General features: G+C 47.7%; 2 protein-coding genes across 3 annotated transcripts in view; one reads left to right on the top strand and one right to left on the bottom strand.

Annotated features, from left to right (window-relative positions):
• The window catches only part of LOC105355269 (uncharacterized), a 208,977-nt gene that overhangs the window by 146,003 nt on the left and 48,527 nt on the right, over nucleotides 1–14,447 (top strand). The window lies entirely within an intron of this gene.
• LOC110016686 (NLR family CARD domain-containing protein 3-like) overlaps nucleotides 1–14,447 on the bottom strand; it is a 28,181-nt gene that overhangs the window by 4,890 nt on the left and 8,844 nt on the right. For both annotated transcript variants that reach the window (XM_078934883.1, XM_078934882.1), the window contains exons 6-7: nucleotides 734–2,546; nucleotides 465–638 (exon numbers count right to left, since the gene is read on the bottom strand). In XM_078934883.1, coding sequence (XP_078791009.1) covers nucleotides 465–638; nucleotides 734–2,546 — 1,987 coding nt within the window. The remainder of the gene's footprint in view (nucleotides 1–464; nucleotides 639–733; nucleotides 2,547–14,447) is intronic.

Here is a 14,447-nt window from a genome sequence, read left to right as displayed (position 1 = left end):
TGATGGGAGACAAATGACAGAGAATTCAATATCTGAGTGTCTGAAGGTCACACACACAACAAGGGCTGAAAATCAAAGTCAACAGATCATTCTGGCTTGAATTGGGAATCTTCAGTTAGAAAGCAGATTTAAACAGCTGTAACAGCATCAATGTTTCCACTTGAACTGTCCAACTAAATCTGCAGTTCTGTGACTGATTCATGTTTTCTTTCAAAGAACACAGAGAACATGAACTTCTCCTAGATACGAACACCTAGATAGACTTAAGTTCTCCTGTTTAGTCTGGCGGAAAAAACAGGATAACCTTTGTAACCCTCATATATGGAAAAATAGAATTTTTAACTCAAGCAGACTGTTGTTTTCATTCTGCTTCTATGCAACACTCCTCTGTTGTTTCCTCTGCACTGAATGAGAAAAACAGAAAGAACTTGTTGTAGAGAATCAACATTTGAATGAAACCTGACCTGAGACTCTCCAGTTTACAGTCTGGACTCTCTAGTCCAGCTGACAGAAGCTTCACTCCTGAATCCTGCAGGTTGTTGTTACTCAGGTTCAGATCTCTGAGTCTGGAGGACTGAGAGCTGAGAACTGACGACAGAGCTGTGCAGCTTCTATCTGACAGATTACAGCCTCTCAGTCTGAAGAAAACAAAGACAGACAGCAGTTATTGAAACTTTTGTTTTTCAGTCAGATTAATTTGTTTACTGAAGGTGATTTTCCTGAGAGTTCTTACAGAGCTTTGTTGGAGGCTTTGATCACTGGCAGCAGCCTCAGAAGAGCCTCCTCTGAAGCAGAGTATTTCTGCAGGTTAAACTCTTCCAGATCTTCTTCTGATGACAGTAAGATGAAGACCAGAGCAGACCACTGAGCAGGAGACAGTTTCTCTGTGGAGAGACGTCCTGACCTCAGGAACTGTTGGATCTCCTCCACTAGAGAACCATCATTCAGTTCATTCAGACAGTGGAAAAGGTTGATGCTTTTCTCTGCAGACAGATCCTCACTGATCTTCTCCTTGATGAACTGGACTGTTTCCTGATTGTTCTGTGAGCTACTTCCTGTCTGAGTCAGAAGACCTCGTAGGAGATTCTGATTGGTCTGCAGTGAAAGACCCAGGAGGAAGCGGAGGAACAAGTCCAGGTGTCCGTTTGGACTCTGTAAGGCCTTCTTCACAGCACTCTGGTAGAAGTCCTGAAAAGAAGTACCCCTGGTTTTGATAAATAGTTTTAAAAACCAAGATGTTTTCTGTTGTTCTTCCTCCATGAGGTTGAATCCAGAGGTGACGAAGGTCAGGTGGACATGAAGAGCAGCCAGAAACTCCTGAACACTCAGATGGATGAAGCAGAAGACCTTGTCCTGGTACTGGCCTCTCTCCTCTCTAAAGATCTGTGTGAACACTCCTGAGTACACTGAGGCTGCTCTGATATCAATGTCACACTCTTTCAGGTCGGATTCATAGAAGATCAGGTTTCCTTTCTGCAGCTGCTCAAAAGCCAGTTTTCCCAGAGACTCCATCATCTTCCTGCTCTCTGGACTCCAGTGAGGATCTGTCTCAGTTCCTCCATCATACTTGACCTTCTTGACTTTGGCCTGAACTACCAGGAAGTGGATGTACATCTCAGTCAGGCTCTTGGGCAGCTCTCCTACCTCTCTGCTCTTCAGCAGATCCTCCAGAACTGTAGCAGTGATCCAGCAGAAGACTGGGATGTGGCACATGATGTGGAGGCTTCTGGATCTCTGGATGTGGGAGATGATCCTGCTGGCCTGCTCTTCATCTCTGAACCTCTTCCTGAAGTACTCCTCCTTCTGTGGATCATTGAACCCTCTGACCTCTGTCACCATGTCAACACACTCAGCAGGGATCTGATTGGCTGCTGCAGGTCGTGTGGTTATCCAGAGGTGAGCAGAGGGAAGCAGGTTCCCCCTGATGAGGTTTGTCAGCAGATCAGCCACTGAGGTAGACTTTCTAGGGTCATTTAGGATCTGAGTCTTGTGGAAGTCCAGAGGAAGTCGACTCTCATCCAGACCATCAAAGATGAAGAGGACCTGGAAGTCTTCAAAGCTGCAGATTCCTGCTTCTTTGGTTTCAGGGACGAAGTGATGAACAAGTTCCACCAAGCTGAACTTCTCCTCTTTCAGCACATTCAGCTCTCTGAAAGTGAATGGAAATGTGAAGTGGAGGTTCTGGTGGGCTTTGCCTTCAGCCCAGTCCAGAGTGAACTTCTGTGTTAAGACTGTTTTCCCGATGCCAGCCACTCCCTTAGTCATCACAGTTCTGATTGGTTCTTGTCTTCCAGCTGGGAGTTGGAAGAGCTCTTCTTGTCTGATTCTTGTTTCTGCTCTGTCTGCTTTCCTGGATGCTGCTTCAATCTGTCTGATCTCATGTTCTTCATTCAGCTCTCCTCTTCCTCCCTCTGTGATGAAGAGCTCTGTGTAGATCTCATTCAGAAGGTTTGGGTTTCCTGCTTTGGCCATCCCCTCAAACAAACACTGGAACTTCTTCTTCAGACCAGATTGGACTTCATGTTGACAAACTGCAGCAGGAGATCCTGAATGAAGACAACAAACAATAAATCAACTCTCTGCAGGGGGACTTCCAGCATGGCATCACCCTAGTGAGGTGGATGCTCACCTCCCTCTTTCACAAATTTAAGGTAAACTCCTGCAAACAACTTATTTAAAAACTATCCTTTACAGCAGTGCTTCTCAATAATTTTTTTCCAGCCCCCCCCCCCCCCTAGGAAAAAGAAAAGAATCTATAAAGATTGTGTAAGTATCCCTAAAACCTTCTAACAATAACAAAAGAAAAAAACAATATAATTCCACTTTCAACAAATATTAACTATATTTTTCCACACAGGAACCCTGTCCTAGTCTAAAACAGAAATGAAGCTTAAAGTGCCTGAAATAAAAAAAAAAGAATCTGACAGTCCTTATTTAAGCTAGAAACATTTTGACCAACTGAACCATTTGATGCTGAGAAAAAGAATTCGATTAATAAATAATATCAAATCTAAATTGATCTGAAACATTAACAGCACCAATATATTTAACGTTTTTAGTCTGAAGAAATAGGTAAAAAAAACATTGTACTGATTTATTTTCTAAATGAATGATTGTTTATTTATTATCTCATAAAGTTCAGCTGTTTACTTGCATTATGTCAAATACTGACACCAACTAAACGACAGGCAGACAAACATAAATTTATGGAAAATAAAGACACGTCATCAAAATGTCTATAATAGTTCATAAAGATTGACATTATTAGCATGAGCTGAGTCATCTAAAGGCACGAGATGATCCTGGTGTTGCGTAATCCAGGCAGCGCTTGCAGTGCTCCCCGTGCCCCGTTTCACCTGGCAGCCTTAGTCCCCTGCCCCTCCCCTCTCTTTCTCACACATGCAGCCGCGTGTGACAGGAGACGGGAACGCGCAGCTGCAGGGACGGGGATTCACAGTTTCAGGCTGTTACAAACTCTGTGATTGATCAGATAATAGGAAACAATAGTGGACCAGATTGTCACCGCCGTCCCCCGGTAAATGTTCCCCCCGTACAATTGTCCGTATTACCTGTGCATAAAACTGCCCCTACTGCGCGTGCCCCCCTTGGCATCACATTCCCATTACTTGAGAAGCACTGCTTTACAGTCTTCTTTCTCTTTCGGCTTTTCCCATCAGGGGTCGCCACAGCGAATCATCCTTTTCCACCTCACTCTATCATGAACATCTTCTACCCTAACGTTAGCCAACTTCATGTCCTCTGTTAAGACATCCATATATCTCATCTTTGGCCGTCCTCTTGCCCTCCGGCCAGGCAGCTCCATCTCCAACATCCTTCTACCAATATATCCACTATCCCTCCTCTGAACATGTCCAAACCATCTCAGTCTGGCTTCTCTGACTTTGTCGCTAACACAGGCAACATGAGCCTTCCCTCTGATGTACTCGTTCCTTATCCTGTCTAACCTGGTCACTCCTAAGGAGAACCTCAACATCTTCATCTCTGCTACCTCCATCTCAGCCTCTTGTCTCTGTCTCACTGCTACCGTCTCTAACCCATAGAGCAGAGCTGGTCTCACCACTGTCTTGTACACCTTTCCTTTGAGTCTTGCTGACACTCTTCTGTCACACAACACTCCTGACACTTTCCTCCACCCGCTCCAACCTGCCTGCACTCGCCTCTTCACCTCTTTTCCACACTCCCCATCACACTGAACTGTTGACCCCAAGTACTTAAACTCCTGCACCTTCTTCACCTCAGCCCCCTGTAACCTAACGCTTCTACCTTGATCCCTCTCGTTCAGACACATGTATTCTGTCTTACTACGACTGACCTTCATACCTCTTCTTTCCAGAGCAAACCTCCACCTCTCTAGCTGTTCCTCCACCTGCTCTCTACTCTCACTGCAAATTACAATGTCATCCGCAAACATCATTGTCCAGGGAGATTCCTGTCTTACCTCGTCTGTCAGCCTGTCCATCAGCATAGCAAACAAAAAAGGACTCAAAGCTGATCCTTGGTGTAGTCCCACCTCCACCTTGAACTCCTCTGTCTGACCTACAGCACATCTCACCACCGTCATACTTCTCTCATACATGTCCTGAACTACTCTGATGTTCCCCCCGTACAATTGTCCGTATTACCTGTGCATAAAACTGCCCCTACTGCGCGTGCCCCCCTTGGCATCACATTCCCATTACTTGAGAAGCACTGCTTTACAGTAACCCTGCTAAAACTCTGATTATGTCAGCGGGACAAGGAAAATCAAGCCAAGGCCATAATAAACCCTTACAAGGGAAGAGAGCAGAAAGAGTTCGACCCTGTGAGAAGACAATTGTGCGACATGGGAATAAGACGTGGCGTGATGTTTCCAGCCAAGCTTCTGGTTACCTGTTACCAAACGTGTTTGGAAAACCGAAGGAAGCAGAAAACTTCATACGTGGGATCCGAGAGAAGGACAGCACAGGATAACTGTGAGCAATGTAAAAAAGAAATAGCAAACACACCTATTTAAGGTGGGATTGTTCTGTGCTCAGTGTTGGAGCGTATTCTGTTCTATGAGCCTTCTAGCTTGTGTTTCCTCTGGCATTAAAGCCTTTCTTCAGGATTTTCTTCTGTTGTCGTTCCTGCCTGCGTCTGGGTTTTCTCCTCTACCTGACCGTAACATTACGCTCCGACCATGTCCAACCCAGCAGGAAGGTCTGACATTAGGGACGTACCAGGTTCTTCCACCGAGGGAGATTCTGTTACCAGCGATGAGCCGTCTGTCCTGGCTCGTTGGATACATGTCCGGCATGCCACAGCTCCATGAGTGTCTCTCCAGGCTGGAGCATGTTCCCTCCTCCCCGCCTCGCCAAACCCGACTGGGTCATCCGGAGCCGTTTGATGGCACGCTTGAGGACTGCTGGGCGTTCATCACCTCCTGTCGCCTTCACTTCGATTTCAACCCGAGCGAGTTCCCGTCTGAACAGAGCAAGGTGGCTTTTGCTCTAAGCTACTTTTTTTTTTTTAAATGGCTTATTTCAAGCAATCAAATAGGAATAATACACAAAAACAATACAATCATCAGTTATACATTCGTACAATAACTAATCAATCTTTGGATAATTAGACATATCAATAAATATTGCTTGAAAGGGAGTGGAAGGAAGCAAACTTATATTATCCCACCCCTTTTCTACCGTAACCATTTTATAACATGATTTATCAATATCCAGTTCCAAACTTTTATCAGACAGAATTAAGAATCTTTCAATATCAATAAAGCACCTGACAAAGATGAATTACTTAAATTATTTTTTTGTAAAAAATAACTTTTGGAAATCAACATGGCAATGAAGTATCCAAATGTATGAAGATTATGTTACCTATAAATGTCATTGATATGATTAAAAAAATAATACTATATCAGTAAAATAGACATAGCAGGAATTTCAGGAATTTTCATAGCAAAATTTGATCAAGTGTCAAAAGTTAAAAATATGTGCAAAATTATGCTACATTAGCAAAAAAAAGAAGCAGCCTACAGAGCGGAAGACAAAGAGAGCTATAAGGCTGCTAAGTACCAGTTCTCTAAAGAGGTGGAACAGGCGAGAGCTCGGTACAATAAACGCCTGGAAGACCAATTCTCTGTCAACGACGTCACCTCTGTTTGGAGAGGGCTTAGGCAAATCACGAACTACAAGCCCAGAGCCCAACATGCTGCTGACGACCTACAACTGGCTGAGAGGCTTAACACCTTTTATGCCAGGTTTGAGGTCCCACAACCCTCCTCCTCCCCCCTCACTGAACAGGTTTCCTCAACAACTCTGGTGCCACTTTCCTCCCCCACCACTATCACTGAGGACAGTATGACCCCCCCAGACCACCTCTCCCCCACCACTGTCCTCTCAGTGACAGAAGAGGAGGTGCTTAAGCTTTTCCGGAAGCAAAACCCACGGAAGGCTCCGGGTCCGGAGGGCATCTCGCCTGCCACCCTGAAACAATGCGCAGGCGAAATGGCAGCGGTCTTCACAAACATTTTCAACACCTCCCTGGAGTCCTGCCACGTCCCGGCCTGCTTCAAACTGTCCACCATCGTCCCTGTCCGCAAGAAGCCCCGCATAACTGGCCTCAATGACTACAGGCCTGTGGCACTCACGTCTGTAGTCATGAAGTCATTCGAGCGTCTGGTCCTCCCCCACCTCAAATCCTTCACCTCCCCCCTCCTGGACCCTCTGCAGTTCGCCTACAGAGCCAATAGGTCTGTAGACGACGCTATCAACCTGGCCCTCCACTTCATCCTGCAGCACCTGGACTCCCCGGGAACCTATGCTAGGATCCTGTTCGTGGACTTCAGCTCTGCGTTCAATACCATCCTCCCCTCTCTGCTCCAGGAAAAGCTCCTCCAGCTCAACGTGCCTGACTCCACCTGTAGGTGGATTAGTGACTTCCTTATGGACCGGAGGCAGTGTGTGCGGCTGGGGAAGAATGTCTCCACCACCCAATGCATCAGCACAGGAACTCCACAGGGCTGTGTACTTTCCCCTCTGCTCTTTTCCCTGTACACTAACTGCTGCACCTCCAGCCATGACTCTGTCAAACTGATCAAGTTTGCAGATGACACCACCCTCATCGGACTCATCTCTAATGATGATGAGTCTGCCTATAGGAGGGAGGTGGACCGGCTGGGTTCGTGGTGCAGCATCAACAACCTGGAGCTGAACACTCAGAAGACAGTGGAGATGATAGTGGACTTCAAGAAAGTCACAGCCCCCTCATCCCCTCTCATCCTGACAGACTCTATCATCACCATTGTGGACTCTGTCTGTTTCCTCGGCACCACCATCACGCAGGACCTCAAGTGGGAGCCGTCCATCTGCTCTCTCCTCAAAAAGGCCCAGCAGAGGATGTACATCCTGCGGCAGTTGAAGAAAGCCCGGCTGCCGGCCCAAATGATGGTGCAGTTCTACACGGCCATCATTGAGTCAATCCTCACCTCCTCCATCACCGTGTGGTACACTAGTGCCACAACCAGGGACATTAACAGGCTACAGCGTATTGTGCGCTCAGCAGAGAAGGTGATCGGCTGCAGCCTCCCATCTGTCCAGGAACTATATGTCTCCAGAACCCGGGGACGTGCAGGCCGGATAGCTGCCGACCCTTCTCACCCTGGACATTCCCTACTGAAACTACTCCCTTCAGGCAGGAGGCTAAGGTCCATCAGGACCAGAACCTCCAGACACAAGAACAGTTTCTTTCCCTCTGCAGTCAGACTCTTAAATCCCCTGTAACCCCCCCCCCCCTAAATTTCACGTCAATGTCCAGTCAGTCACCAGCCCACTACCTGCACCTTGAACATTCTCAGTTTGCACTGTTTTGATACTCCTTGCATTACTGACTCTATTTATATTTTTTGTTCTGTCCATTGTGTAAAAATTTTGTTGCTTACTGTTATTCTGTTTTATGTTGCACATTTGCACCGAAACAAATTCCTACTCTGTGTAGCTACACAGAATATGGCAATAAAAACCTCTTGAATCTTGAATCTTGAAAATCATGAATCAATTTATACATTTTTTTGGAGCAAGTGAAGTAATATCAGTAAAAGTAAATCATTTTAACCATTTTCAATAATTAATTAATCATTTGTTTTATTATTATTTTTTCATTTATTTATTTATTTTATGATAAAGTAATGCTGTGAAGTAAAATAAGAAGGGGTCTATATTTTGTCGAATGACCAAGGTTGGCATTTCTTCTTCTGCTGATTAACAGCCATTCTTCTGGTTTTAAACAGAGTTTATAGTTCTCTTCGATGTTATGTCTGCAGACATTAGATGGAGGTCCATATCCTTCTTCAGCTGATATCAGCGGTGCCTAAGAGTTGAGGTCAAGTTGTATGCATGTCAGAGCTTAGCTGTTAAATAGGTCACTTCAGACATATGGAGAAAGTGTTGCGTCCAGGCGTCATATTTCTTGAAATTATTTGGCTCTTTGATTTATTACTCCATGTTGTTTCAGACGACCGTGACCAAACACTTCTCAAAGTCTTTCATGGTGTTCACAACCAGAACCTTGGACCGGTCCAGTGGACCGAATGGTTTGACGTAAATCCTGCAGCCTTTAACCCAAGTGTTCTCAATCTGCTTATGCTTTCTGAGGAGCCTGGCATGTTTGGCGATTTCAGCATTCCTTCTGGTCAGATGGTCGTTCAGATAAGCAGCAGAACCTTTCAGATTCCACCTTGGCTTCATCAGAGCTAGCTTGTGTTTTTGATTCACAAACCTTATGAAGATCGCTCGTTTATCCATCTCCTTTATCCTGGGGAGCGGGTGGCAGGTCTCGATGGTATTTAGATCCAGGGAAATCCCTTTAGACGTGAGAGATGATTCCAATTGATGTTCCAGAGACTCTGCACCGCTCTCCTTTTCAGGACTGGTAGCGCTATTAGCATTAGCAATGCTAACTCCAGCTGCATTTAGCTTTGCCTGAGGTTGGATCGGTACTCCAGTGAGAATGACATTATTCATCCTTACTTGTTGTTCCACATCGTCCAGTCTTTTCTCCAGAATGTCGACCTGGTTTTCTCGTTGCTTGGAATCTTGGGAAGTGTTCCATTAGATTCGAGATCGGAGTTAGCTTAGCATTCACTTGTTCCATAAAGGGATACAAAGCAGCTTGGAGATCATCAACAGACTTTTTAAGGTCTTCGTAGTCAGTGTTTTTCTTGGGGGCCATGGTCAGCTCTCGTTTTTGGAGAAAATCAGCTTTTTAAGTCATATGAAGATAGCTGTATAGCCGCAGCGAGCCACACACGCGTCCGCGCAGCAACCCGGAAACGGAAAAAAAAAAAGGTCCTTAAAAGTCATTAGTCATTCACGCCATAAATGGGTCTGTTATCCATAAAGGGTCATGTCGTACTATTAACATCTCTGTGTCTGTGTCCGGAAACCACACAGAACGGATGAGTTTTTATGTTGTGTATGTTGTGGAGTCTTCGAAGCCACAGGTAATTTTGAGTTTTCCGTGGTTATGCAGACACACCCCTCATATTGACTGGTCTCCTGGATGGGTTTTGTCATGGAGTCCCTTTTGTTTACTTAACTGTCTCTATTCTGCTGCATTTCGTAATCCTGTTACAGCACAGCAGTCTCCAGACCCGCCTGATCGCAATAATGTTCCCTCTGTTTACCATGATCTGTGCACTGTTTTCTGTAAAGTTCGAGCTAAATCACTTCCCCCCCACCGCCCTTGTTGACCTTTTGCCAGGAACTCAACCGCCTAAAGGCCATATTTACCCCCTGTCTCCGCCTGAGCGGGAAGCTATTAGATTAGATATTAGATTAGATAAGTAAAGTAAAGTAAAGTAAAGTAAGTAAGTAATAAATTATGTACACTATTACAACATAACACATGTTATGCCTAATAATAAAATTAAATAAATAAAGTAAAGACACAGAATATACAGATGAGCTATGGATGTATGAGAACCGGTTTGTACATGCATATTTAAACTGTGGCATTGTACAGTCTTACAGCTGTTGGGAGGAATGACCTGCGGAACCGTTCCTTCCTGCATGGGGGGTGTAACAATCTGCCACTGAAAGAGCTGTTCAGTGCCTCCACTGTCTGATGTAGTGGGTGAGAGGTGTTGTCCATGATGGATGTTAACTTGGTCAACATCCTCCTTTCACCCACTTCCTCCACAAAGTCCAGTGGGCAGCCCAGGACAGAACTGGCCCTCCTGACCAGCTTGTTCAGTCTCTTCCTGTCCCGGTCTGTGCTGCCTGCTCCCCAACAGGCCACGGCGTAGTGGATAACAGAGGCTACCACAGAATCATAGAAAGTCCTTAAGAGAGGCCTGCACACTCCAAAGGACCTCAGTCTCCTCAGAAGGTGGAGGCGACTTTGGCCCTTCTTATACAGGGCATCTGTGTTTTGAGTCCAGTCAAGTTTCTTGTTGAGGTGAACACCCAAGTACTTGAAACTGTCCACTACCTCAATGTCCGAGCCCTGGATGCTCACTGGTGTGTATTGTGGTGTTCTCCTCCGGAAATCAATCACCATCTCCTTTGTTTTACTGGTGTTCAAGCACAGGTGATTACGCTCACACCAGTCCACAAAGTCCTTGATGACTGACCTGTACTCCAGCTCGTTCCCCCCTGACACACAGCCGACAATGGCCGAGTCGTCAGAGAACTTCTGGAGGTGACAACTGCCGGTGTTGTATGTAAAGTCCGAGGTATAAAGGGTGAAGAGGAACGGTGAGAGCACCGTCCCCTGAGGAGCACCAGTGCTGGAGACCACCACCTCCGACACACAGTTGTGTAGCCTCACATACTGTGGTCTGTTGGTGAGGTAGTCGGTCGTCCATGCAGTCAGTCGTCGGTCCACTCCAGCCCCTTCCAGCTTCTCTCTCAGCAGAGCTGGCCGGATGGTGTTGAAGGCGCTGGAGAAGTCAAAGAAAATGACCCTCACAGCGGTTCCAGCGTCCTCCAGATGAGTCAACGCCCGGTGCAGCAGGTAGATGACAGCGTCATCCACCCCGATGTTCGGCCTGTAGGCAAACTGCAGCGGATCTGTTGCGGTGCTGACCACTGAGCGAAGGTGGCTGAGGATGAGCCTCTCCATGGTTTTCATCAGGTGGGAGGTCAGGGCTACTGGTCTGTAGTGGTTTGGTTCCTAAGCGTGCGCCATCTTAGGAACCGGAACCAAACAGGAGGTCTTCCACAGGACTGGGACCGTCTCCAGACTCAGGCTCAGGTTAAAGATGTAAGTGACCACCTCACAGAGCTGGTCAGCACAGTCCCTGAGCAGTCCGGGTCCGATGCCGTCTCGACCTGCAGCTTTCCTGGTCTTAAGTCGCCTCAGTTCTCTCCTCACCTGATCAGAAGTGAGGCAAAGGGGGGTGGAGGTGTGGGGCAGAGATGGTACTGCTGTGGATGGGGGTTGGTGTACAGTGATGAGAGTGATTGGGGGTGGGGGTTGGTTTAGCTGCTGGGCTGGAGATGTGTGAAGTGGAGGGGGGAGGGCTGGAGTCAAACCTGTTGAAGAACAGATTTAACTCGTTGGCCAAGCACTGGTCTTCATCAGATGTCACCGTGTCTGCTCTCTGTCCGTGACCACTGATGGTCTTTAGACCTCTCCACACACCTCGAACGTTGTTGTTCTCCATCTGCTCCTCCAGCTTCCTCTTGTAGCTGTTCTTGGCCTGTCTGATCTTGTATTTGAGTTCATGCTGAACTCTCCTCTGCTCCTCTCTGTCCCCCGAAATAAAGGCCCTCCTCTTCTCCTTCAGTAGGGCTCTCAGCTCAGGGGTCACCCAGGGCTTGCTGTTGGAGAAACCCCGCACCCTCCGAGTTGGTACAGTGTTCTCCACACAGAAGCTGATGTAGTCAGGGATGCAGTGGGTCAGGCTGTCGATGTCATCTCCATGAGAGCTGCAGAGTGTCTCCCAGTCCGTGGTCTGGAAACAGTCTCTCAGTCTCTCCCTGGCCTCATCAGTCCACGCTCTCACTGACTTCTTCTTCTTGGGTGGCTCTCTTTTTGCCCTGGGTTTGTATTCAGGAACCAGATGCACCAGGTTGTGATCAGAGCGGCCGAGTGGGGGGAGGGGGTTGGAGTCATATGCGTCCTTAACGTCAGCATACATTAAGTCCAGCGTCTTGTTCTCCCTAGTGTGGCACTTTACATACTGAGTGAAAGTGGGGAGAATGGAGGAGAGCGAGGCATGGTTGAAATCACCGCTGATGAGAAGCAGCGCCTGCGGGTGCGGGGTCTGCATGCGCATCACCGCTCCGTGGAGTCGCTCGCAGGCTGCCTCCGCATCGGCCGATGGAGGGATGTACACGTTAAAAATTATAACATGCGAAAACTCCCTCGGGGTGTAATACGGCCGAATGCCCACAGCGAGAAGCTCAATGTCACGGGAGCAAAACTGTTCCTTCACAGAGACGTGCGCCGGGTTGCACCATCTCTCGTTAATAAACACCGCCAGTCCTCCTCCCCTCTTCTTACCACTGTCTCTCAAACTCCTGTCCGCCCGAACCAGTTTGAATCCATCCAGTGCGACCACGGAGTCCGGTGTCGATTCATTCAGCCACGTCTCAGTGAAACACATGAGGCTACACTCCCTGTATTCCTGCTGTAACCGGGTCAGCGCCGTCAGCTCGTCCATCTTGTTGGAGAGGGAACGGACGTTTCCCATAATGATGGATGGAACGTATGGTTTGTACCTCCATCTCCTCTCCCGAAACCTACGTCCTGCTCTGCAGCCTCTCCGTTTCCTCCGAATTTCAGGTGGAACTTCAGGTCTTTCGGTGTAGAGAGGTGCAGGGCCGCGCAGAGCCAACAGCTGATCCCTGGAATAAACAATGGAGCCATGTGCGAAGCTGAGGGGGTCCGCCGACACACTCCCAAACAAGTTAAAAAACAATGAAAAACAGAATGCAAAAATAATAAAATTGGTCTCCTTATGTGCAGACTTGCAAAAGGCATTGACCACATAAAAGAAAAGCCGTAGAGCGGGCCAAAAAACAATAGAAAAGAGAAGAAAAGAGAGAGCTGCTGTAACTAGCTGCTGCTCCTGCAGCGCCATCTTGGAACCATGGACAATTACCTGCAGGAGAGTCTACAGGCCGGAGAGTCTACAGGCCGGGATCATTCGACCTTCCTCCTCTCCTGCCGGGGCTTGGTTCTTTTTTGTGGGAAAGCGTGATGGAGGACTGTGACCCTGCATCAACTACAGGGGTTTGAACAATATTACGGTGCGAAATATTTATCCCCTTCCTCTGTTACGGACTGCATTTGACCTATTGAGCTATTTGACCTCCGTTTTTTCTAGACTGCACCACAGGAGTGCATATCATCTGGTCCGCATACGGGAGGGGGATGAGTGAAAGACTGCCTTCAATACTCCGAGCGGACATTTCGAGTACTTGGTTATGCCCTTCGGCCTCACTAATGCTCCAGCGGTCTTCCAGTGTTTGATTCAAGATGTCCTGAAAGACATGATAAACAAGTTCGTCTTCGTTTATCTTGATGACATCCTGATCTTCTCTCCAGATCTTGACACCCACGTGCAGCAGGTCAGAGCTGTCCTCCAGTGCCTACTAGAGAACCAGCTTTACTGTAAAGCAGAGAAGTGCGAGTTCCACACCAAGCAGACTCGGTTCCTTGGTCATGGGGTTTCCCCCGGAGGCGTCCAGATCGACAGCGCCAAGTTCAAAGCCGTTCTGGAGCGGCCTGTTCCCTCTGGACGGAAACAACTCCAGCGCTGTCTCGGGTTCGCCAACCTTTATAGGTGCTTCATCCGAGGCTTCAGCGGTGTTGCTGCACCCCTCCATAAGGTACGTTTTGTCTGGGATGAGGGTGCTGACAAGGCGTTCACCGAGCTGAAGCGACGTTTCTCTACAGCCCCTATTCTGACTCAGCCTAATCCCTCCAAGCAATTCATCGTGGAGGTGGATGCATCTGAGTCTGGGGTGGGGGCTGTGTTGTCACAGAGAGCGTCCAATAATAAGGTTCATCCCTGCGCGTATTTCTCCCGCAAGCTCACTCCTGCAGAGAGAAACTACGACATAGGGACCAAAGCACTCCTGGCAGTAAAACTGGCTTTGGAGGAGTGGCATCACTGGTTGGAGGGGGCTGCGCAGCCGTTTTTGGTCTGGACTGATCATAGGACGTTGAAGTATATCAGGACTGCCAAGCGTCTTAACCCTCTGCAAGCGAGGTGGGCTCTCTTCTTTGACAGGTTCAATTTCTGTCTGTCATACCGTCCGGGAAGCAGGAACCTCAAGCCTGACGCTCTCTCACGCCAGTTCCAGCAGGAGGAGGAGTCTGAGTGGCCTGTTGTTACCACCACTATCCTCCCTTCCTACCTGGTGCTGGGAACCACGCGCTGGTCTCTGGAACGGAAGGTAAAGGCATCTGTTTCTGACCCTGCCACTGTACCAGCTGGCTGTCCA

Source organism: Oryzias latipes, chromosome 2 (genome assembly GCF_053564925.1).
Source record: "Oryzias latipes strain Hd-rR chromosome 2, Olatipes_Hd-rR_3.1".
NCBI classification, from domain to species: Eukaryota; Metazoa; Chordata; class Actinopteri; order Beloniformes; family Adrianichthyidae; genus Oryzias; species Oryzias latipes.
The sequence above is the reverse complement of the archived record's forward strand: the minus strand, read 5'-3'. Positions and strand labels throughout refer to the sequence as shown.